The sequence below is a fragment of the Pantherophis guttatus genome, chromosome 4 (assembly GCF_059756535.1).
Source record: "Pantherophis guttatus breed Tessera chromosome 4, ASM5975653v1, whole genome shotgun sequence".
In the NCBI taxonomy this organism is placed as follows: Eukaryota; Metazoa; Chordata; class Lepidosauria; order Squamata; family Colubridae; genus Pantherophis; species Pantherophis guttatus.
Genome location: NC_142066.1, coordinates 156,366,431 through 156,391,766, shown reverse-complemented (window position 1 = coordinate 156,391,766; position 25,336 = coordinate 156,366,431). Strand labels below are relative to the sequence as shown.

General features: G+C 44.9%; 1 protein-coding gene across 9 annotated transcripts in view; it reads left to right on the top strand.

Annotated features, from left to right (window-relative positions):
• SNAP47 (synaptosome associated protein 47) overlaps positions 1 to 25,336 on the top strand; it is a 27,134-nt gene extending 1,798 nt beyond the window's left edge. For 2 of the 9 annotated variants that reach the window (XM_060685265.2, XM_034408169.3), the window contains 4 exons: positions 5,327 to 5,867; positions 8,563 to 9,050; positions 17,758 to 17,906; positions 21,088 to 22,566. In XM_060685265.2, the coding sequence (XP_060541248.1) occupies positions 5,371 to 5,867; positions 8,563 to 9,050; positions 17,758 to 17,906; positions 21,088 to 21,234 (1,281 nt within the window). In that variant the 5' untranslated portion in view covers positions 5,327 to 5,370 and the 3' untranslated portion in view covers positions 21,235 to 22,566. Of the gene's footprint in view, positions 1 to 2,618; positions 2,832 to 3,703; positions 3,787 to 4,745; positions 5,038 to 5,326; positions 5,868 to 8,562; positions 9,051 to 17,757; positions 17,907 to 21,087 lie in introns of those variants that run through there. The other 7 variants (XM_087893146.1, XM_087893147.1, XM_087893148.1 and 4 more) reach the window with 7 other exon arrangements.

The window sequence follows — 25,336 nt, the reverse complement described above, 5'->3', positions numbered from 1 at the left end:
ACTACAAACAAGAGAGGAAATGCGAATCCCTTTTATATTGTTCAGGAAGGTCATAAACCTCCCAATTCTGGCATCTTTGGTTTGTGTCCCCCCTGGAATTTAGTTTGTGTATCCCCTGGAACAGGGTAGAGCCTCTTAATGGGCATCATTAGCGTTATCTCTTCCTGATTATCTTCTTTGTGTTCACACTTGGCTATTTAGGCCCCCCTCCCTCCCGCACCCCCTCCCCGCCAGTGGAGGGAACTCAAAGATCAAAGATGAGATATTTTCTTAGGCAGGAGGGGGAAAGATAAGGCTCTGATAGTTTGACAAATGCCAGATACTTCACAACAGACCCCAATAACAGTCCAGGAAGTTAGTTAATGTGGCATGTTTGTGTTATAACTACAAAGAGCATAATATATATGTCTGTGTCACAGGAAACAAATATTTAAGAATCTTGAGGGGGGGGTCAATGATCCCCCTTTTGCAATCTTGTTACAAGCAAAGTCAACGGGGAAGCCAGATTCTCTTAACCATGTTGCTAATTTAACAGCTGCAGGGATTCGCTTAACAATGGTGGCAAGAAAATGGAGCAAAACTCACTTAACTCACTTAGCAACATAATAATAAATTTATTTACGGTCACAGACCAAAATGCAAGCATAGCTACAGAAAAACATAGGAAAAAGAACATCATGAACAGCCGGCCATTGGAAGCCCCCACACTTAGCAACATAAATTCTGGGCTCAGTTGTCATAAGTCAAGGACTACCTGTATTTGTGAGCTGCCTGGGATTGACTGTGATTGAAGCAATTTTTAAATTTGGTTAAATGAATATTTATAAAAATATCTGTGATATTTTTCTGTGTATGTGTGTATCTGTGTATATATCCATATATATCTGAATCAGAACTAGATTCTCTAATATTTTTTACAGATAGTCCTCAACTTAAGTTACTACTTAAGGTCGCCAAAGGGGATCACATGACCCTAGGACATTGCAACCGCCATAAATACAGGGAGTCTTTTTCTTACGACCACAACTGAACCCAAAATTTCTGTTGTTAACTGAAAAATTTGTGAAGTGAATTTTGCCCCATTTTATGACCTTTCTTGCCTCAGTTGTTAAATGAATCGAATCTGGCTTCCCCAATGACTTCTTGTAAAACGGTTGCAAAACGTGGTCACATGAACCCCAGGACACTGCGACCGTCATCAATATGAGTCAGCTGCCAAGCCTCTTGTATCATGTAAATCACATGATCATGGGGATGCTGCAATGGTCATAAGTGTGAAAATGGTCATAAGTCCCTTTCTTCAGTGATGTTGTAACTTTGAGCGAATGGCTGTACCTCGAGGACTGTCTGTAATTAATTTCCCACAGAGTGTGAAAAGGTAAATACTCTTGTCCAGTGGATTCAAAATACGAAATGATTAGGCATCTTTGCAAAAAATAATTTGTAGCTATTAGTGTAGTTGTGGTCAGGTTTTGTATTTTGTATGCAATTAACACCTCCATAGACATTTTACTCTCGTATCTATCTGTTTTATCAATCTTGTATGCCGCCCATCTTGCAGAGTACAGAATAAAAGAATTGAAAGGGACCTTGGAGGAATAGAATAGAATAGAATAGAATAGAATAGAATAGAATAGAATAGAATAGAATAGAATAGAATAGAATAGAATAGAATTCTTTATTGGCCAAGTGTGATTGGACACACAAGGAATTTGTCTTTGGTGCATAGGCTCTCGGCACATAAAAAGACAAGATACATTCGTCAAGAATCATAAGGTACAACACTTCATGATAGTCATAGGGTACAAATAAGCAATCAAATCATATTAGGAAACAGTCAATATAAATCTTAAGGATACCAGCAATAGGCATTGAATAAATAGCAATGTAAAATATTAAAACAATAAAAAAAAAATTTAATTGAAAAAAATCATTTAAAATAAAACTTTAATAAGATGAAGAGATAGGGAGCAAAATGCACAGAGAGAGGAGGTGGGGTGTTCTCTGTCCCATTGGCCACCATTTTCTCTATGGCTAGTCCTTGCCCTAACTCCACAACCATTCGTTTAATGACTGAAGTTACCCCAGCTCTGAAGGAAGGGACTTACGACCACTTTTCACACTTAGGACTATTGCAACGGTCACGTAATCTAAATTCAGACGCTTGGCAATTGACTCATACTTAACGACGGTCACAACATCCCGAGGTCACGTAATCCCCTTTTGTGAGCCTCCGACAATCGGAATCAACGGGGGAAGCCAGACTCTCTACTAATTTAACAAGTGCAATGATTCACTTAACCACTGCGGCAAGGAAGGTCGTAAAATGGGGCAAGGCTCACTTAACTTTCTCACTTAGCGACGGAAACATCGAGGACTACCTACCTGGTTAATGAGTGAAACGTTTTGCCCTTTTAACGGTCTTGTTTTGTCTGCACGGCATTTGAACACGTCTGCCGGTACAGCTTGTACTTAGGTTGCATTTCCTTGGCTGTCTTGCCATGAATAATTCAAAATTATGTTTTTTAAAAAAAATAAAACCCAACAACAACCAAGTGCTCTGCTTCGGAATAAACAAGGAAATACTACGATATTTTAATATTTTATTTCATGGACAGGCTTCCGGAAAAAGGACTCATAAAATGTGTTTGTTGGTCCAAAGAGTAATTTATTGATTTTGCTGGAAAGGTTGCATCATCTTTACAGCAAAGAAAACAGCTTTTTATAATTCCATAAAGGCCGGCGTTGTCCCAAGGGGAAATACTGGACTAGAATTGCAGAGATGAGTTCAAGTCCTGCTTTAGCCATGAAAGCCAGCTGGGTGACTTCAGGTCAGTCGCTCTCTGTCTCTCTCAGCCCAACCTATCTCGCAGGGTTGTTGTTTTGGGGAAAATAGGATGAGGAAGCTGTGTCAGATACGTTCGCTGCCTTGAGGCCTCACATATGAGGCAGGAGGCATCTAAATTAATTTTTTAAAAATAACCAGAAGGACAGGTAGTCCTGGATTTACAACAGTTCATTTAGTTACAATGGTGATTTCTGAGCATTGCGGGCATTCTCATGGTCAAAATTCAGACGCTTGGCAACTGGCTCGTATTTATGACGGTCGCAGTGTCCCGGGATCACGTGATCCCTTTTTGCGACCTTCTGACAAGCAAAGTCAGCGAGGAAGCCCAGATTCACTTAATAACCGTGTGACTCACTTGTAACAACTGCAGTGATTCACTTGTGGCAAGAAAGGTAGCAAAACTCACTTAACGAATGTCTCACTTAGCAACATAAATTTTGGGCTCAGTTGTGGTCGTAAGCCGAGGACTACCTGTGTCAATATAAGACCAGGTTTCCTGATGTGATGTTGACTGTCGTCAGCATGTGATACCTGAGCAATAGTAATTTCCTCCATTTCGTCATGTGAGAACATGTCTAGCCAGAAGGTAAACAGGTGACTTGGACAGTGAATCATGAGATCAAAACAATATGTATATATATACATATAATATCTAGCATCCTCCTTTAATGTTCGTTTTCTTGTGCTGTGGGCAGTCAAATGCCTGCTTTGGATTATAATTTTCCCCCCACCCCAAATATCTATTTTTTAAGTTTTAGATGTGTAGCGAATTTTATGTAGTGTGATAGGGGTTTTTTTCCCTCTTTTTTTGTGTGTGTGTGTTCGTTTTTGATCTGTACAATTTTGGGCAATTTTTGTTGGACTCCGAAACCAAGAAGCCTCAAAATTGATAAGAATTTTTAAGCTATCGAAAACTTCTGAATCCACCAACAGCCCAGGTAAATGGGGGAAATGCTGTGTTTAATTAAGACAAAGGTATTTAGTGGGTTGTGTAGAGGAGATGGAAAAGGGCAAACGAAGAGGGGGACCCCAAATGTCTTTAATTGCTTTTATTCCGATAGATGATCATGTCTAGAATGCTTAAATATTATTCCAACGTCTGTTATTGCTGATGAAGGGTTGAGTGTGTGTGAACTGGCTTTATTTAAAAAAAACAACAACCTGTCTTTTAGATGAGTTGTACAGGCAGTCCTCAGTCCTTGCGTTGATGACTTTCACAGGTCTGTATAGCAAAGCAGGATACATAAGAGGAGTTTTCCAGTTTCACTTAGCAACCACTGTTTCACTTAGCGACTGCTTCACTTAATGACCAGTTGCCTGTGCCAACTGGCAACTGCCCGTAGAGGCTTAGAATTTGTTTCTTCTGTGCGACCAGCTGATTTGCAGTTGTCAAGTAACGAATATACATATATGAATCCATCTCTTTTTTGCATATGTTGATATATCTGAAGTTATAGTTAGTCCTCAACTAATGATCATAGTCGAGACCAGATTTCTGTCACAAAGCGATGCGGTCATTGAGTGAGTCATGTGTCTCGACTTGATTTTATGACTATTTTACTGCAGACATTAAGTGAACCACATGGCCGTTGAATGAATCACACAGTGATTAAGTGAACGTGCTTCTTTAATTGACTTTTTTTGTCAAAAGCTGGCTGGCTGGGGAATTCTGGGAGTTGAAGTCCGCACAACTTAAAATGAGCAAGGCTGAAGAATCTGTGTTCGTTTTTGTTGCTTTTAAGTTGACATGGTGTATCTTTCGTGCGTGGCAGTGACAAAGTAGAACTGGTGTATTTTAAACGAAATTGCATGTTCTTTTTAAAAAATTTTTTGAAGGGTGGCAATTGAGGAGGGGAATAATTGATTGTGCCTGGGGTTTAGTTTCATTTAACTAACAGAATTTGCGTTTGCTTGCCAGAAGCTGCTGAGGAAGGTTGCAGATGACAATTGCCCAACCCCAGGATGCTTTGTCAAGCATCCGAAGTTTGACCACCTGAGTGTGTGGATGTTGCAACAGTCATAGGTGCGAGAACTGGACACAAGCCACTTAAAAAAAAAAAAATTGGAACAATTGTTAAACAAATGGTTGTAAGTTGAGGACTACAAGTTGAGGACTAGTAAACCCAACAATTAATTCAGAAGAACGCAGCTCCAGATATTCAAAAGTCAAGATTTGGGGTCCAGAACGAGTGAGTTCACATTTCAATATTTTAAAGCAGTAGCGTCCGTTCCTTGGCCAATTTCAGAGCTGTGGGCTTCAGTTCCCAGATTTCCTCAGCCAGCCATGCATGGAGATTCTGAGAATTGAAGTCCACAGATCTGAAAGCTGCCAAGGATGGGCAGCCCCGAGTTAGATTCTCGCCATGCCTTCTTCAGTGTTTTGAACACAAGTATTTGTCATAAGGCTCGTGAAAGGTGAATTAAACCGTGCGTTTGTCACTAATTAACTGATTGCACAATGTATTTGATCTTTGGAAGGTGTGAATTGTTTGTTGGAGGAAGCGGAGCTAAGAAATAAGATCATGGAGGACAACATTCACATCCATGCTTGGTCCTGCTCCTATTATCTCAACTCAGAGAAACAATGGATTCCCGGCAAACTCCTGCTGACCCCAGTTTCGGTCAAATTTACGGCGGACAAATCCGGAGAAATCTTGGCCAGTTTCCCTCTTTCCTCCATCAGCGAGATCAAGAAAGAATCGTCCACTTTAATCTTCAGTTCCCTCACCCTTTTGGAGAGCAACACCAAGCATTGGTTCAGCTCCCTTCAACCCAACCGTAACGTGATCTTCAACGTGCTGGAACATTTTTGGAGAGAGCAACTCCTCTCGCCCGGCGGAGCCAGGCTGCAGACGGCGTGCGCCCAGACGTCCAAGGGCAAGGAATTGACCGGCTTGATGATGGGATCTGAGAAGCGCCTGGAAGATACCGCGAAGGTCCTGGAGCACCAGGGTGAACAGTTCGATAACATCATGAAAGGCCTGGACAAGATCGAGTCGGAGATGGATGTGGCAGACAGGTATGAAGACACGCCACGGGTTCTCATCGAGGTGGGTGTGGGATCCGGTCATCCCCAAGATGGGGCATAGAGTTGGCGGGGCATAGGAGAACATCTGGAGGTCTGCTTTGCATGGAGTCTCTGAGCAGGGGTCTCTAACCTTGGCCACTTTAAAACTTGTGGACTTCAACTCCCAGAGTTCCTCAGCCAGCTTTGCTTTGCCAAACTATTTAATTTGATTTTATCTCTGCTTTTTAAATTTTGTATGTAGGTATTTTATTGCTGGCTGTTCACCGCCCTGAGTCCTTCGGGAGTAGGGCAGTATATAAATCAAATAAAAGTAAAAGTAAAGTAACTGGGAGTTGAAGTCCACAAGTCTTAAAGTGGCCAAGATTGAAGATTCCTGTCTTACAGGACCCTCATTGGCAGAGAGAACTTGTCCTCAAGAACAAGTGGAGAGCTGCATCTTAAAAGAGAGATAGAGAATGACTTAAATTCAAGAATACTTTCTCCTGAAATAACAACAAACAGCTGCATCGGGAAAGGATCCTACACTGGCTTAATGTAGGAAGGCCTAATGAGTGCAATTGGGTTGGACCGGAAGAGAGCCAGTTTGGGGTAGGAGTTGAGGAGCTGGCTTAGAAACTGAGTTTCATGCCTGAGGCATGAAAGCTGGCTGGGTGACTTTGGGACAATCACGAGGAGATGGTGAGTTCCAGTTCCATCCTAGGAATCACCGGCTGGGTGATTTTTGGCCAATCATCAGGTGACAGTGAGTTCTAGTCCTGCCTTAGGCATGACAGCCGGTTGGTTGACTTTGAGCCAATCAGATGGTGAGTTCTAGTCCCGCTTTAAGCGTGAAAACTGGCTGAGTGACCTTGAGCCAATCACCAGGAGACCGTGAGTTCTAGTCCCACCTTAGGCACGTAAATCTGTCCGTGTGACGTCAGGCCAGTCCCTCCCTCTCAGCCCAACCCACCTCACAGGGTTGTTGTGGGTAAAACGGAGGATGAAGGACTATTTGGACACTTCCCTGCCTTGAACAACTTACGAAATGAATGACAGTGTGATAAAAATCTTAATTAAGAATCCAGTTGTTAAAGCGTAGCGCTCCTGTGACCGGAAACAATTTCATTACCTTTTTTTTTTTTTGGTGGTGTTCGTTAAGAGAACGCCCCGGTCGTAAGTGCGGATCCATTCATTCGAATGGCTATTTTTATTTTTGCCAGAAAGGGACACACACACACACACACACACAAATAAAATATCATGAATAGCGATTGTGACCCTGCATAACGCCGTAAGCAGGCATAAAGATTACTGGTTGCGAAATGCCCAACATCCAGGTACGTGACCACGTGAGCGGGTTCTGTGTTATGACCGTTTATGACACTTTGGGGTAGGGGTGGGGTGGGGTATGTGCCTTCCAATCCTAATGAGCTACACTTCCCAGCAGCTCCAGTCAGCTCTCCCAGTCAGGAGGGATAACAGGTGTTTTTCTCCACATCTGGGAGACACATGTTCTTTTCCTGGGATTTATGCTGGTTTTCATCAACTGGCCAGACATACAGGTACTCCTCGACTTACAACTATTCGTTTAGTGACCGTTTGAGGTTACAATGGCGATGAAAAAGTGACTGATGATCGCTTTTCACGCTTACGACCGTTGCAGAATCCCTGCGGTTTCGTGATCAAAATTCGGACACTCGGCAACCGACTCGTATTTATGACGGTTGCAGTGTCCCGGGAGTCACACGATCCCCTTTTGCGACCTCCTGCAAAAGCAAAGTCAATGGGGAAACCCAGGTTCACTTAACGACCGTGTGACTCACTTAGCAACCGCAGTGTTTCACTTAACAACTGCGGCAAGGAAGGTTGTAAAATGCGGCAAAACTCACTTGACAAATGTCTCACTTAGCAACATAAATGTTGGGCTCAAATGTGGCCGAAAGTCGAGGCTTACCTATACAGGAAGTCCTCGACTTAGAACCACGGTTGAGGTCAAAATTTCCGTTGCTAAGCGAGACGTCTTTCAAGTCAGTTTTGCCCCGTTTTTACAACTTTTCATGTCTCAATTGTTCAAGCCAATTAAATTAGTTAATGTTTTCGTTAAGCGAATCTGGATTCTCCCATGGACTTTGCTTATCAGGAGGTCGCAAAAGGGGACACTACGACCGTCATAAATACGAGTCAATTGCCAGTGTCTGAATTTTGATCACATGACCACGGGGGTACTGCAACGGTCATTAAGTGTGAAAAACGGTCACAAGTCACTTTTTTCAGCGCCACTGTTAAGTCCGAACACTAAAAGAAGGTTCACGAGTCGAGGACTGCCTGTATTTCTTGATCGTTCTTTTCTTTCTTTCTTTCTTTCTTTCTTTCTTTCTTTCTTTCTTTCTTTCTTTCTTTCTTTCTTTCTTTCTTTCTTTCTTTCTTTCTTTCTTTCTTTAATTTGACTTATATGCCACCCTTCTCCGGAGACTCAGGGCGGCTTACAATGCGTTAAGCAATAGCCTTCATACTTTTGTATATTTTTATACAAAGTCAGCTTATTGCCCCCACAACTGGGTTCTCAATTTACCTACCTTTGAAAGGATGGAAGGCTGAGTCAACCTTGAGCCTTGGCGAGATTCGAACCTGCAGTAATTGCAGGCAGCTGTGTTAATAACAGGGTGCTTAGACCACTGTACTATCAAGGCTCTCCCCTTCCTCTTAGGTTATTGTCCGAACTCGAGTCTCCGTCTTGGTGGCCCTTCGGTGGGAAACTCCCCAAGGCCGCGTCCGAAGCGGGGAAGGCGAAGGAGAACCCCGCAGCTTCTCCCTCCAAAAACAAAGATGGCGTCATCCTGCACATCCCCGTCGTCATCACCGAACGGAACGATGCTCAGGTCAAACCGGGCAGCCTCACCCTCTCAGTGTCCGGCCTGAGGATCTGCGACGCCAAGTCCCAGCTGCTGCACCGGTTCGACAAGAGGGACGTCGACGACATCAGGGTCCACACCCCTTACGAAATCTGCGTCCGACAGAGGTTTATCGGCAAACCAGATATCTGCTACCGGCTGCTGTCGGCAAAGATGCCCGAAGCCATCCCGTTCCTGGAGATGCAGTTCAACAAGAAGATTCAGTTCTCGGAGGATGCTTTGGGGCTCGCGCAGGCTAAGAGGGTGTCTCCGGAGGAGGTGGGGGTCTCTATTTGGCAAGCAGGTAAGACAGATGGGAGGATAGTTCGAATTTCAGAAATAATAATGAAAAGAAGAACACATATGAGCCAGCCGTGTGCAGCAGTTGCCAAAAAAGCCAACACAGTTCTAGGCTGCATAAACAGAGGGATAGAATCAAGATCACGTGAAGTGTTAATACCACTTTATAATGCCTTGAAGGTAAGGCCACACTTGGAATCCTGCATTCAGTTTTGGTCGCCACAATGTAAAAAAGATGTGGAGACTCTGGAAAGAGTGCAGAGAAGAGCAACAAAGATGATTAAGGGACTGGAGGCTAAAACATATGAAGAACAGTTGCAGGAACTGGGTATGTCTAGTTGAATGAAAAAGAAGGACTAGGGGAGACATGATAGCAGTCTTCCAATATCTCAGGGGCTGCCCCAAAGAAGAGGGAGTCAAGCTATTCTCCAAAGCAACTGAGGGCAGGGCAAGAAGCAACAGATGGAAACTAATAAAGGAGAGAAGCAACCTAGAACTAAGGAGAAATTTCCCGACAGAACAATTAACCAGTGGAACAACTTGCCTGCAGAAGTTGTGAATTCTCCAACACTGGAGGTTTTTAAGAAGATGTTGGACAGCCATTTGTCTGAAGTGGTGTAGGGTTTCCTGCCTAAGCAGGGGGTTGGACTAGAAGACCTCTAAGGTCCCTTCCAACTCTGTTATTCTATTCTATTTTAATATCCAGATCACAAGAAATGTTAGGTAGTCCTTGATTTACATCCATTCGTTTGGTGACCGTTTGAGGTTACAACAGCACTGAAAAAAGTGACTTAAGACCATTTTCCACACTTATGACCATTGCAGCAGCCCAGCAGTCACGTGATCAAAATTCAGACACTTGGCAACAGACTCATATTTATGACAGTGGTCACGTGATCCCCTTTTGCGACCTTCTGACAAGCGAAGTCAATGGGGGGGAGGGGGGAAGCCAGATTCACTTAACAACCGTGTGAATAACTTAACAGCTGCAGGGATTTGCTTAACCACTCCATCAGGCAAGGTCGTAAAATGGGGCAAAACTCACTTAACGCCTGTTTCGATTGGCAACAGAAATTTGGGGCTCAATTGTATTCATATGCGGAGGACTGCCTGTGCAGGTAGTCCTCGATTTAAAGCCACAGTTGAGGAAAAGAATTAACTTGCTTAACTCACAAAACAACTCGCTTAACAACTGTCTCACTTAGCAACTTTGGAAATTTGGGGCTCATATAAGTGGTTGACTGGTTTATCCAGTGTGGTCGTTGATCGCCCCCTAGTGGCCATTCTGAGTTGAATTTAAGAAATGACAAGGCTAAATTTTGGAGAAACACAACAATCCGCCTCTAGCTCCTTAATGGGTGGCATGTAGAGCCCACTCTGGGCACGCGCGGTGTCACCAGCAGCTCTTTCCAGGTTCTGTTGTGTACATTTATTTATTTATTTATTTATTACATGTATTTATATGCCGCCATTCTCCCGAAGGACTCAGGGCGGCGAACACAAGTTAAGAAACAAGTACAATAAAATCCCATTTTAAACCAAATAACTAACTAATAGTAAATAATAAAACCACATGCGTGCTTCAGTTTTGGCCCTTGGTGCCGAAAAGGTTTAACCATCACTGCTCTAGTCTTTCTGCTAGATTGCTGTTACTAACTTAACAACCACAGCAAGTTACTTAACAACAACTGTGGCAGGAAAGGTGGCAAAATGGGGCGAGCCTCACTTAACAGTTGTCCCACTTAGCAATAGAAATTTTGAGCTCCATTTTGGTCAAAAGTCAAGGGCTACCTGTAGCTGCTTTATATTCCTCCTGGAATCCTGCATCCAGTTGTGGTCACCACAATACAAAAAAGATGTGGAGACTCTAGAAAGAGTGCAGAGAAGAGCAACCAAGAGGATGAGGGGACTGGAGGCTAAAACAGATGAAGATTGGTTGCAGGAACTGGGTATGTCTGGTTTAATGAATAGAAGGATTGGGGAGACAGGATAGCAGTCTTCCAGTATTTGAGGAGGGTCGAAATATTCTCCAAAGCACCTGAAGGCAGAACAAGAAGCAACGGATGGAAAATAACCAAGGAGAAAAACTTCCTGGAACTAAACAGTGAGGACAATTAACCAGCGAAAACAGCTTGCCACCAGAACTTGTGTGTGCTCCAAAACTGGAAGTTTTTAAGAAGATGTTGGATAACCCTCTGTCTGAAGGTGGTGTAGGGTTTCCTGCCTAAGCAGGGGGTTGGACTACAGGACCTCCAAGGTCCCTTCCAACTCTTTTATTCTGTTTTCAGAGGGAGGAAGGGAGGAAAGAAGGAAGGGAGGGGGAAGGGAGGAAGGAAGGAAAGAAAGACAGGATGGAAAGATAGGAAGGGAGGAAGGAAGAAAGGAAGAGAAAATGAAAGAAAGGAATGGAAAGGGAAAGGAAGGATGAGAAAATGAAAGAAAGGAAGAGAAAGGAAAGGAAAGGAAAGGAAAGGACTTCAACTCCCAGAATTCCCCAGCCAGAATTGCTAACCAACAAGGCTGAGAAGTCAAAAGGTTAGGGTTAGGGTGAGGGAGGGAGGGAAGGAAGGACAGGATGGTGAGACAGGAAGGAGGGAGGCAGGAAGGAAGGAAGAGAAAATGAAAGAAAGGAAGGGAAAGGGGAAGGAAGGGAACGAAAGGAAGGGGAAGGAAAGAAAGGGAAGGGACGGAAAGGGAAGGGAAAGGAAGGGAAGGAAAGGAAGGGAAGAGAAGGAAGACAAAATGAAAGGAAAGGAAAGGAAAGAAAGGAAAGGAAAAGAAAAGAAAGGGAAGGGAAGGGAAGGGAAGGGAAGGAAAGGGAAGGAAGAGAAAGGAAAGGAAAGGAAAGAGGGAGGGAAAGGAAAGGAAGGGAAGGGAAGAGAAGGAAAGGAAAGGAAAGAGGTGTAGACTCCCAGAATTCCCCAGCCACCAGTCCATGCATCTTCGAGCCTCTGAGGTTGAGAAACCCCTCTTTAACCCTTGAGCTTCCACCCTCTTCCTTGCTCTCCTCTGCACCTGTTGAATACGAAGCCTCCAGAAGTTGTGGGGGCTCCATCACTGGAGGTTTTTAAGAAGAGGCTGGACAGCCATTTCTCGAGAATAGTATGGGTTTCCTCCTGCCTGAGGAGCGGGTTGGACTAGAAGACCTCTGAGATCCCTTCCAACTCTGTCGTTCTGTATTCAAATATCTTTAGCCCAAAGTTGTAAGAGTCTTGCACAGCTGAAAGAATCCTGACTGGGGTTATCTCCGTAGGAGCATCTAGGATGCTTTGAGTATTCTTTTGACAATCTCTGGATATTGATTTACCTTGTGGTTGTCAGGGGTGAGGGGTGGGGTGGGGGGGTCGGCGGTGGGCATCTGCATTTGGAGCAGCTAAAAAGTGTACTTTTCTCCTGCTGAAAGGCTACTGGTAGCCCTCAACGTAACGGCCTTAATGGAGCATGCTCATTATGGTTATAAATCACGGCAGTCATAAAGCAGGTCACTACGTGACCAAAGCATATTTTAATGACTTTTTTTTTTTTTTGCGGTGGTTGTTAAGCGAACGGGGCGGTCATTAAGGCCACCCCGTTGTTCGCTATGGGGGCGTAATTGGCCCAAATTTCATGCCATAAATTGCAGTATTCAAAAACTTATTCCAATCCATCTTTCTTATCTACCTTCTAGTGTATTTTCCAAATTCTTTTTTTATTATTGAAAAGTTTTACAAAAATTTTTTCCCCCCAATATTCCCCCCACCCTTTTTCCCTCCCTCCCCCCCACCCCTTCCCCCCATCCCACCCTCCCCCCCCCCAGACTTCCCAGAGCAAAATACAGGGTATTTCAATTAACAGTCATAAGCTAAATTAACCTATCTATCCTCAGACTACCAAATCCCCCCCTGAAACCTTAACTCCACTATGGATAACATAATATTTCTAAAGTTTAACATTCATTCATAAGCTATTTGATATTTTCTTGTCTGATACTTATTTTGAATATAATCAATACATCTTCTCCATTCTGCTACGTATCTTTCTTGTGTATAGTCCTTCAAGTACGCTGAAGCGTACTTGTATTTTCCAAATTCTAAAAAATGTACATTCTAAAAAAATGTAGGAAGAAAGAATTTCTGGTCTGTTATGCTTTTTTTAAAAAAAGAGTTTCAGGCCCTTAAAACAAGCTGGCCATTAACAAGCCGTGTCCTGCTGCACCCTCTACTAAAATTAAATTAAATTTAAAGATTAGAATGCCCTTTGGTTGGTCAGTTGCTGAAATTCGGTGCTCGGAATAGCTAAGGTTCATTTTTAAAGGAAGGACTCCTGGGCATCAGATGTTAAAATGCCAGTTTAGCTCCTGAAAGGCGTAACAACTGGCTGGTTTTGTCCATCCTTGTTTAATTCACGATGGGACAGTACCAGTTATTAAAAATAATTTTTTTGGTGAGTCTTTTTTCAGCTCTTCCTTGTTGTGCATAAAATGGTTTGCATTCACAACTGATAGGACTCCGGTGTCCTTTCTTTCTGCTTTAAGTCGCAAACATCAGTAACCTCAATCGATTAAGAATGCCTGGATGTTTGTTGGCTTCTGTTTTTTCCAAAACTTATTAGGCTGTTCAACTGAGAATGGCCACTAGGTGGCGATCAAGCACTGCACCTGATCCTTCAGTAGACAGGTAGTCCTCGACTTACAACCACATACAAAGCCCAAAACTTCTATTGCTAGGCAATACGGTTGTTAAGTGGGTTTTGCAACATTTTACCACCTTTTTTTGCCACAGTTGTCAAGTGAATCACTGCAATTGTTAAGTTAATCACACGGTCATTAAGTGAATTTGGATTCTCCATTGACTTTGCTCATCAGAAGGTTGCAAAAGGGGAATCATGTAACCCTGGGACATTGCGACCGTCATAACTAGGAGTCAGTTGCCAAGTCTCTGGACTTTGTTCACGTGACCATGGGGACGCCATGATGGTCATAAGTGTGGAAAACGGTCATAGGTCCTTCTTTTCAGTGCTGTAGTAATTTTGAATGGTCACTAAACAAATAGTTGTTAAGTTGAGGACTACGGTATGTATGTATGTATGTATGTATGTATGCATGGAGATAGAGATTATACGTGTGTATGTGTATACAGAGAGAGAGAGGTGATAGATAGATAGATATAGAGAGAAAGATATTTTTTTATGTGTGTGTGGAGAGATTTGGATGGATACAGAAAGATATAGAGGAGAGAGAGGAGATAGATAGACAGACAGACAGACAGACAATGATGGGTAGAGAGAGAGGAGATAGATAGATAGATAGATAGATAGATAGATAGATAGATAGATAGATAGATAGATAGATATAGAGAGAAAGAGATTTTTTTTGTGTGTGGAGAGATTTGGATGGATAGAGAAAGATACAGAGAGAGGAGAGAGAGATAAATAGATAGATACAGTAGATAGATAACTAGATAGACAGACAGACAGATAGATAATGATGGGTAGAGAGAGAGAGGAGAGAGATAGATAGATAGATAGATAGATAGAATAGATAGATAGATAGATAGATAGATAGATAGATAGATAAAGATAGTTTATATGTGTGTGTGTGTCTGTTGGCAGACGAATAGACAGGCAGTCAGTCAGTATCTCTTCAGGTTTTTCACTAGTGAGCTTGTTTTTCTAAAAAAAAAGTTTAGAGCAGGGTTCAAGCTGGCAAATTTGATTTGATTCCTCTTTGATTCTCCCCCCCCCCATTTACGAACCCTCTCCCAAAGCCGGCTCTAGTAGAGGCCTTTAAACGGGATCTTGCAGGAAGGAAGACACAGGCGTAAAGAGAGCCTGAGATTTAATTCGGAGCCGTTTGCAGCCAGAGGAGAGAACAGCGTGACTTGGTGAAAAAGAGGCCCCCAATTTAAACTGGGAAACGCAGTCATTTAATCTCCTGAAACGAGGAGGCTTAAACCAGGTTCTTCGTTGGCCAGGCGCCCTGCTGGTGGAGGGATCCGATTTATGTTCTACTACCTTTTCCTCAAGAACTTAATCTTAAAGGTAATTTACAGGAAGATTATAAGAGCCTTGGTGGCCCAGCAGACTAAAAAAGCACTGTTATTAACATCAAGCTGCCTGCAATTACTGTAAGTTAAAATCTCCCCAGGCTCAAGGATGACTCAGCCTTCCATCCTTTCTAAGGTAGGTGAAATGAGGACCCAGTTTGTGGGGGCCATAAGCTGACTTTGCATAAAATATACAAAAGGATGAAGGCTATTGCTTAACGCATTGTAAGCCGCCCTGAGTCTCCGGAGAAGGGCGGCATATAAATCGAACCAATAAATAAATGAATAAATCCCCATCCCGTCAGCGCTGAGGGTGCATAGACTGACTGACCCAGTTTTACAGCGGATTTTTCCCACCGGTTGTTAAGTGAATCGCCATGTTCGTTCATTGAATCTGCAGTCATGAAATTCGCTATGGGGTGCCTTTGCGAAAAGCCAGAAATATGTCCGTCATGACTTTGAATGCTCGGTAAGCGACTGGTCGTAAGTATGAAGGTAGTCCTCGGCTTACGACCACAATCGAGCACACCAAATTTCCATTTTGCTAAGTCCATGCCAGTTGCCAAGCCTCTGAATTTTGAACACGCGGGGAATGAAGCGACGGCCGTAGGTGTAAAAATACGGTCATAAGTCCGTCCCCATCCTGGTTTTTTTTTGTAACTTCGGACGGTCCCTAAACCGACAGTTGTAAGTCGAGGACTACCTGTTAAGGCGTCATCGGCGGAAAGCTTTTGCACCTGTACCGCTCGGCCTGGCAGGATCGTGAACCGTGTTAAATTTAGGCCGTCATCGACGTCTCCCTTGTAGCCAACCGATGTCCCCGAGTTCCCGGATTGCTGTGAGAAGCGAATTAATTCCACGGGGCGGGTGGGGGGGAGAGTGGATTAAGAGTCTGCGGTAATTAACTCCCAGGCGGGTGGGGGGGGGCTGGGGAGGATTTGATATGGGGGGTGGGGGTTTGTTGTATTTTTAGCTGCAGCTTTTGTGTCTGCCTTTTCCATTAAGTAACACAATCCCGAGCTGACACCGGGCCAGCCTTTCTGGCACGGGGGCCTCCAAAATCCGAGCGAGCGTCGGCCTTTCAGCCTGGTTTCTGGCCTGGAGCCCGGCAGCTGTCGCGGTGGAGCAGGGGGAATGGGGGGTGGCTGCTTTGGGGCAGGGGCAGCTTCCTCTAAAGGAGGCTCTTTCCCCCCCCCACACACACACCCTCGCCCCCCCCTCCCACCGCCAGCCCAGCGTATCCTGTTCCAGCAGAGACCCCAGCCACAGAGAGGAGGAGGGGGCTGCCTTAGCGTCTCTCCTGCAAAAAACCTACTTTTTGCAGCTCTACGCTGCAAAATCGGGTAGTCCTTGAACTTGCGACTGCTCGTTTAGTGACCGTTTGAATTTACGGGCGGTCCTCGAGTTACGGCAGTTCTTTTAACGACTGTTCGATGAGAGTGCCGTCCAACGTATGAAACGGGCTACTAAATTTTGATCTGCTTACTGTAGATCTCATTTTTATTTCTTGAGCAAAAAAAGAAGCTGCATGCACGAAGAATAAAAATACATACAACTTAACAACAGTCCGTTTAGTGACTGAAGATACAACAGCGGTATAAAAAGTGACTTATGACCGTATTCTCACACTTAACGATGGTTGCAGCATCCCGATGGTCACATGATCGAAATTCAGACGCTTGGTAACCACTTCATATTTACGACGGTCGCAGAGTCCCGGGAGTCACCTGATTCCCTTTTTTCGACCTTCTGACAAGCAACGTGAAGGGGGAAGTCAGGTTCACTTAACAACCGTGTGACTCACTTAGCAACCACAGTGTTTCGCTTAGCAACTGTAGCAAGAAAGGTGGTAAAATGGGGCGAAACTCACTTGGCAGCTGTCTTGCTCAGTGATGGAAATTCTGGGCTCAATTGTGGTTGTAAGTCGAGGAGTAACCGCAATGTAAAAACTGCATTGATTCCCTTAACCAGTGGCAAGAAATCTCGTAAAATGGGGCCAAACTCACTTAACAACTGTCTCACTTAGTAACGGAAATTGTGGGAGTAAGTGGGGAACTCAGCTGAAGCTTCCAGTTGCATCTTTGTGGCATGGAGGCATTGCACATTGTGTGATTGTGTTTTTTGTCAGGTTCAGGAATTAAAATCTTTGCTACCTGTTACAACTTTTGTCACCTGTGACCATTGCATGACCAATAGTCCTCGATTTACGACCGTAATGGGAGCCTGCCCATCACAGTCGTAACTCATGAAGGTCATAGCTCGGGTCAGTCACGTGAAGGACCCAGTTTTATGGTTTGTTTTTGCATCGGTCATTAAGCGAAACAGTGGTTTTGCCCAAAACTGGAAAGAAATGGTCTGTTTTCAGAAAAAAAATCTGATTGTGGGATGTGGGGAAAAAAAAAAGGGGGGGGGGGTCGTATGATCCATGGGCGCAGTGACCGTCGGAACTTCAAATCCCGGTCTGTCATAACTTCTAATGGTCATTAAGCAACCGGTCATAAATTGAGGATTATCTATAAATGCAGCGTTTCCTTGCCTTGGCCCCAGGGTCACGTGGTCAAACTTTGTCTGCTTTGTAACCGGCACGTATTTACAAGCCAGATCTGATTAACGATCATGTGATTCAATTAACAACTGCAGTGATTCACTTAACAACACCCCACCCCACTCCCTTTCTTCTTCTTGCAGCCACTGGGTTTGTGGGAAGCCTAGTTCATACCGGAGCGACACCCTCCTCCTCTCGAGGGAGCGGAGACCCCCAGCAGCAGCAACAGCAGACTCAGGTGCAGAAGGAGAAACAGGTCGTCTCCCAGAGTGAAACGCAGGAAATCCGCCAGGTATGCCCTGCGACTGAGATGATTAAATAAAATTCCTTTTCTATTCTATCCAGCCTTCCTCCCTCCCTTCCTTCCTTCCTTCCTTCCTTCCTTCCTTCCTTCCTTCCTTCCTTCCTTCCTTCCATCCATCCATCCATCCATCCATTCATCCATCAGCTGTCTCTGTCTATCATCCGTCTATCAGCTCTATTTATCAGCTCTCCGTCATCTGTCTGTCTGTCTACCTACCCAACCAATCCACCCATCCCTTCTTTTTCCTTCCTTCCTTCCTTCCTTCCTTCCTTCCTTCCTTCCTTCCTTCCTTCCTGCCTTCCTGCCTTCCTGCCTTCCTGCCTTCCTGCCTTCTTCCTTTCTCTCTCTTTCTCTTTCCCTTCCTTCCTTCCTTCCATCCATCCATCCATCAGCTGTCTCTTATCATCCATCCATCAGCTCTATTTATCAGCTCTCCATCATCTGTCTGTCTGTCTACCTACCCAACCAATCCACCCATCCCTTCTTTTTCCTTCCTTCCTTCCTTCCTTCCTTCCTTCCTTCCTTCCTTCCTTCCTTCCTTCCTTCCTTCTTTCCTTCCTTCCTTTTTTCTCTCTCTTTCCCTTCCTTCCTTCTTTTCTTCCTTTCTTCCCTCCCTCCCTCCAGATATTTCATGGCCCAAATAGGTATTATAGTAAGTGCTAGAAGAGTTAAACCCACCCCTTTCTAACACTGATGATGTTACCTAGTTGGGTCACGAGACGTCTGCAAGAAAACCACCAGGCTCAGAGAGCACCAAGGACCCCCACAAAGCTACACTATATCCAACTCCAGCAGAAATAGTGATAGGTTGTGGGGTATCCCTGGGGCTGGGGCTGGGCCAAGATCCTGACCACAAAATAATTGTGCGCCATGTGAACTCAGGAGCTACTGGAGAGGGATCCGTGTCAGTCAGAAAACGTTGGCTTCACGCTACAAAGCAACCTGGGGAAGGGGAAACATAGTCTTCCCCACTTCCTCTGACGCTCGTTGTGGGGCCGCGATAACAGCACAGAAGCCCAGGAGGCGTCGCAGTCGGTTCTATGAAAAGCATCTTTTAAGACTTTCTCGAGAGATCTGGAAATTCCTCCTTCGTAGGATCTGGGATCCATCCAGAGCTCCATAATCTGCTCTGGGGGGGGGGGGGGAGCAACGTGGGCCCGTCCGCTCGTCCTTCGCTTTAGAGAAAACGTTTTTTTTTTTCTTTTCACGATGGTTCCTCCCGTCTACCAACTCCCCGAAGTTGACATCATGTCAGCGAAGATGGGAGGAGACAGGATAATATTAGTTTAAAGTCTGTGGTTGGAGAAAGCGGGGAGAGGTCTCGGTGGGTTTTGGCAGCAGAGTCCTGCCAGGGGCTCCGGTTTCTCCTCTTCGGCTCTTGGTCCCCATCTGCAGGATTGGAAAACCGGCAGGCGGTGGCGAACCTCAAGATATTAGGTTGTTTTGGGGTTTCCCCCCCCCTCCTCTCAATTCGGCACTGATGGGTCAGTTTTTTCTGATCCACCCAGTTCTCTAAAAGTTCTCCAGGCTTGTGAAGGGCAGTTGCTGTAAGCCATCCATCCATCCCCCCCTCTGTCTTTCTCTCTCTCACACACACACAGAATCCTCCTTTTTCTCCTCCTCTTCCTCCATGTTTAACTTTCCACCTCCTCCTCCCTTCCCTTCATTCTCCACCTCCTTTTCTCTGTACCTCCATCTTCTTTCCTTCCTCCCTTCTCTTTCTTTTCTATCTCCTCCTCCTCCTCCTCTTTCTCCATGTCTATCTCCTCCTCCCTTCTCTTCGTTCGCCCCCTTTTCTCTGTACTTCATTCCTCATTCCTTCTCATTTCCCCTCTTTCTTACCTATTTCCTCCTCCTCTTTCTCCAGGTCTATCTTCTCCCTTGCCTCCTTCTCCTTTCTTCTCTCCCTCTCCCTTCCTTCTTCTCCTTCTCCTTTCCTGTCTCATATTCCTCCTCTTTCTCCAGGTCTATCTTCTTATTCCCCCTTTCCTTCATCCCCTTCTTTTCTTAAAAAAAGAATATTTATGATCAGGATTGAAATGAGGGGTTCTTGGTGCTTTCTGAGCTTGGCTATTAGTTTCTCCTCCTCTTCTTCCTCCTCCTCCTCCTCCTCCTCCTCTCTCTTCTAGCCCTGATGATGTTATCTAGTTTGGTAATAAAACATCTGCAAGAAAACAACCAAGCTCAGAGGGCACCAAGGACCTCACGGTCCCCTCCTCCTCCTCCTCCTCCTCCTCCTTCTTCCTCTTCCTCTTCTTCTTCCTCTTCTTCTCCTCCTCCTCCTCCTCCTCCTCCTCCTCCTCCTCCTCCTCCTCCTCCTCTTCTTCTTCTTCTTCTCCTCCTCCTCCTCTTCCTCTTCTTCTTTCTCCTCCTCCCCTTCTTCTTCTTCTTCTTTTCCTCCTCCTCCTTCTCTTCCTCCTCCTCCTCCTCCTCTTCCTCTTTCTCTTCCTTCTCCTCCCCCCTTCTTCTTCTTCTCCTCTTCCTCCTTCTCTTCCTCCTCCTTCTCCTCTTCCTCCTCCTCCTCCTTCTTCCTCTTCCTCTTCTTCTTCCTCTTCTTCTCCTCCTCCTCCTCCTCCTCCTCCTCCTCCTCCTCCTCCTCCTCTTCTTCTTCTTCTTCTCCTCCTCCTCCTCCTCTTCCTCTTCTTCTTTCTCCTCCTCCCCTTCTTCTTCTTCTTCTTTTCCTCCTCCTCCTTCTCTTCCTCCTCCTCCTCCTCCTCTTCCTCTTTCTCTTCCTTCTCCTCCCCCCTTCTTCTTCTTCTCCTCTTCCTCCTTCTCTTCCTCCTCCTTCTCCTCTTCCTCCTCCTCCTCCTCCTCCTCCTCCTTCTCCTCCCATGCCACCCTCAGTCTTGCCCTTCCTTCCTGTCAGACAGTTTAGTATGAACTCAGAGTCCCAGCTACGTTCTCAAACATCTCCCAGCTCACCAGGGCCGAGCTGAAATTGGGGAAGTCAATTTGATTTTCTCTTTCTCTTCTCTTATGCTCCTGAGTCCACTTACATGGCTGCCTCAATTCAACGGCCAAACCTATGTCCCCGATACAGGTCATAAGTTGAGGACCGCCGGTACCATACAAGATTCTTCAAGGCGGTATCCCCGATAGCGAGCGAGACGGGGGCCGTCGTTTCCTCCCTTGACTCCCGTTTCAACAGCCTCTCTTCTCCCTTCACCAGATTCTTCGGAGGCTCAAATGCCTGGCCTTGGAAACGGAGACGGAGCTTGAGCGGCAGGACGAAAGCCTGGATGCCATCACCTCCTCCGTGGATCGGGCCACCATGAATATCGACCGGCAGAACCGCAGAATCCGGAAACTCACCTAAGGAAACAACCACCCCTTCCCCACCCCCCTCTCCCCCCCAAAACAAGAGGATTTGGGCAGCTGGGGAGCAGAGGGCTTCGTTCGTCCTGTGGGCCACCTCCTTTAGGTGTCGAATTGGTTGACAAAACCCCCACCCCCCCAAAAAAACCCCGAATTCACAAAAGAGGAAGGTCTTCCCGATTGGGGTATTATTATTATTGTTATTATTATTGCAAAGGAACCCAAGTTCTCAAAAGGACTTTTTGAGTTGCAAAAAAAAAAAAGGAAGGACGTAAAAGTTGCGAACCGAAACAACCTTTGTTTTTTGGTTATTCTGCAGCCGTTCTGAGGACACCATGTCATTTTTTGGGGGGGGTCCTCCCCCAACCTCCCCCTGCCTTTTGGTGAGACCCTGAAATTATCCACGCCGGTAGAGAGAAAATCTCGAACAGCGCGTGGGAAAGGCGGCCATGTGATTTGCAAAATTTTAAGTTGAAATCGTCCTCCGAACTGGCGGTCTTCATCGTCCCTTCGATAGCCACCTCGGGCACTGGGCCAGACTTTGGGTCTTCAGGAAGTCTTCGTATCGTCCCTCCTGGGCTTGTGGGTGCTTCGTTTCTGGAGGTTTTCAAAAAAAAACAGACTGGAGAACCATTTGACCAGGATGGTATAAGATCTCCTTTGAGCAGGGGGTTGGACTAGAAGACCTCCGAGGTCCCTTCCGGACTTAGGACTCTATGCTTTATGTTCTATTTTTTTTTAAATGGCCTTCCCCCTACCTTTTTCGAGAAAGCCATCGTGCCGAAGTGAATATACAGACAAGCAGGCATTTTAGAAAGACACCCATAAGTGAGCCGATGAATCTGGGTTGAGCCCAGTTTCCATCTATTCATCCGCTGGGACTTCTTCAAGATTGTGGTTTGTTCACAACCTCTTATATGGGCTTACCTGGCCCCTAAACACAGAGGAAGGAGAACCATTTAGCAATCTGAATCGGCGGCCATGGCTACGTTGCCTGCATCCCACTTACTTATCAGCATGAATATTTTGGGTTTTTTTTTTTTTAAAAAAAGAAATATCTAAACCAGTGACAAAACTGCCTGTTGACTTAATGGACCTGACTTGCTTGGAACCTGGGGGGTGGGGGGTGGGGGGAATGGTCTTATTCCTCCTATTTCCCTCCCCCCCCCACAGAGGGGGAAAAATGAGGACTCTCACCGTTTAGGAGCAGCCCTTAGATTGCTCTGTGCACTTTAACTGTTGAATATAACACAAAAGGGAGTGACTGTTAATGCAGCGTTGACCTCCGTCTAATCGAATGCCATTTTGCAGGGAGAAAAAGATAAAATAAAAATATCGTACGTAGCCATTCCGGAAGGCGATGTTAACCCAGAACAGGGAGAGAGAAATTTGGGGAATGGAGATTTCCAGTGGTATTTTAACACCATGGATTTTTAAAACGCTGCGATTTTTGGGGGGGGGGGGGCGGCCATCGTAGCGCCTGTCAGAAACGAAATGAATTGATTTGGCGGATTTGGGGATGATTAACGACGGAAATCTCTGGGATCGGAAACCAGAAGCAACATTTTTGGGAATAAAAGAGATTTCTTTTGAGTAGGAGGATTTGAATTCGGGTAGAATAGAAAAGGGAAGTTGGCTTTACTTTCGGCCTGTGAGATGTGTTGGGTTTTAACGCAGACAGAAATTGAGCTTTATTTTAATAGGAACCTGTTACTCCCAGAATCCCCAGCCAGCATGAATGAACTTCAACTCCCAGAATCCCCCAGCCGGCGTGCTTTAAGAGGGGAGGACTCCAACTCCCATAATCCACCAGCCAGCCATGTTGCCCTTGGAATTCCGGGAATTGAAATCCACCTGTCTGAAAGTCGCTGAGTTGGAGATAGCAAATAGTTTTCCACGTACAACGATTTGTTTAGCGGCTGTTTGAAGTTACAACACCAGTGGAAAAAAGCGACATAACTAGTCCTCGCAGTTACGACCATTGTAGCAGCCCCGTACTCCTGTGATCTCAATTCAACCAGTGTGAATTTACGAAGGTTGCAGCGTCTCTGGAGTCAAATGGTCGCCATTTGCAACCTTCCCAGCTGGCTTCCGATGAACGAAGTCAATGGGGGAAGCCGGATTCGCTTAACGACCACTGAACGGTCGTTAAGTGAACAGCAGGGCTTCCCTTAAAACAACCGTGGCAAAAAGGTGGTGAAATCACTTAGTAGCCGCCTTGGTTAGCAACAAAAACACTGGTGGTCATAATTCAAGGACTAGCCTACCACATCTGGCCTGCAGAAAATCCGGATGATGATTAAAAGGCAGGTAATGGTTGGTTGTCACTACGCATGGCTGAGCCCAGCCTTTCCTAACTGTGTTGTGTTATGCGTGGCGTTCCTTCAGGTAGTCCTTGCTTAACGGCCACAATCTAGTCTGGCAGCTTGGTCGCTAAGCAGAAAGTCACACGACCGTGACTGGGCCGACCACCTCCCTTCCTTTTCAGTCGTTAAAACATCGCAAGATCACAACAATCTCCCTTCCACCTTCTCTGTTAGGGCCGCTTGTGCGAATTTGCACACTTGACAATCCTGTAATTGCAGGGGGGTGATGGTCATAAGTGCGAGGATTGGTCAAACCTTTGAACGGTCGTTAAGAGAGGACTACCTGTGCAAACTCTGCCTTTTCTGAAGCTCCGCTTTTCTTTTTATCAGTCGAGAGAAAAGAAATAGTTGGTGATTAGGGTGAATTTGTTTACTAAACGTCATCATGTTCCAATTTTTATTTATTTATTTTTGCTAATTGTGAGCCGTGAAATTGGAGATTTAAGTTGGGCTAAAACTGCCACCAATTGCAGACAGTTTCTCTCAGCCAGCGACAGTAAGTTCCAATCAAAACTATAATGTGATTTTTTTTTTTTCTTAAATGTGTAAATTACGTTTCTCAAACTCTTGATTGATTAGATCTTTACGTACATACAAAATCTCTTGGTGTGTATTTCACAGCTGTTTTGGTTTGTGTTAAGAGCCACAAATTGTGTTGCAACCAGATTTATCCTGGGAGGGTTGCAAATTCCTTTTCATGCGAATTAGCAGATTCAAACTTAGTTGTGCTCAGAGCTACTTGCAGGAATCACTGGGGAAGATTGCAGGCAGTCCTCGATTTACAACCATTCCACTTAGTGACCATTCAAAGTTACAACAGTGCTGAAAAAAGTAACTTATGACCGTTTTTTCACACTTAACGACCGTTGTGGCATCTCCGCGGTCATGTGATTAAAATTCAGATGCTTGGCAGCTGACTCACATATATGACGATCCGGGGGTCACGTGATCCCCTTTTGTGACCTCCTGACGAGCAAAGTCAACGGGGGAAGCCAGATTCACTTAACAGCCACATTGCTAACTAAACAACCACGGGGATTCACTTAACAACGGTGGCAAGAAAGATCATAAAGCGAGGCGAAACTCGCTCAATAACTCTCCTGCTTAGCCACAGAAATTTTGGGCTCAGTTGTGGTCGTAAACCGAGGAATACCTGCAGTTCCGATTAGCTTAACTGCCGCCAATTCAATCTGTTCTTCCTTAATCGCCCTTTGCCAATTCACTTCTGTTTTACCACATCCTGTTCCAGAGACTTTTAAGTTTACAAAGGATTTGCACGCAATGGGAAATTAACCCTATGCAGCATTTTGCACTTTCTGTTGTTGCTTTAAAAAAAAAATAAAAAAAAAAATACTGATTATACTTTCTGCCTTTTTACGTTGCCAATTTTGTTTTTTTAACCACAATTGTGTCTGGATTTATTTATTTTTTCTTAAACCAGGTGTTTTAATTTATTGGACATTTATTTATGCAGATTTGGGACGTGCAAGGGAATAAAAACTGAACCAGTTCCGGGGGGAAAAAACTGGAATTAGTTCACCCATCACAATATTTGATCCTTTCCCTCTCCCCCACATCGTTCCCCCCCCCCCGGGGGCCTGGAAATTTAGGTGGGGGGGAAGCTGGGTGACATCCTGTGTTTCCCAAATCTGACTGTGGATATTCTTGTTAATTGATTTGGCTGTAACCTGTTTTTTCTTTTCCCCTGATAATAAAATCGAATGACTAACTTAACAA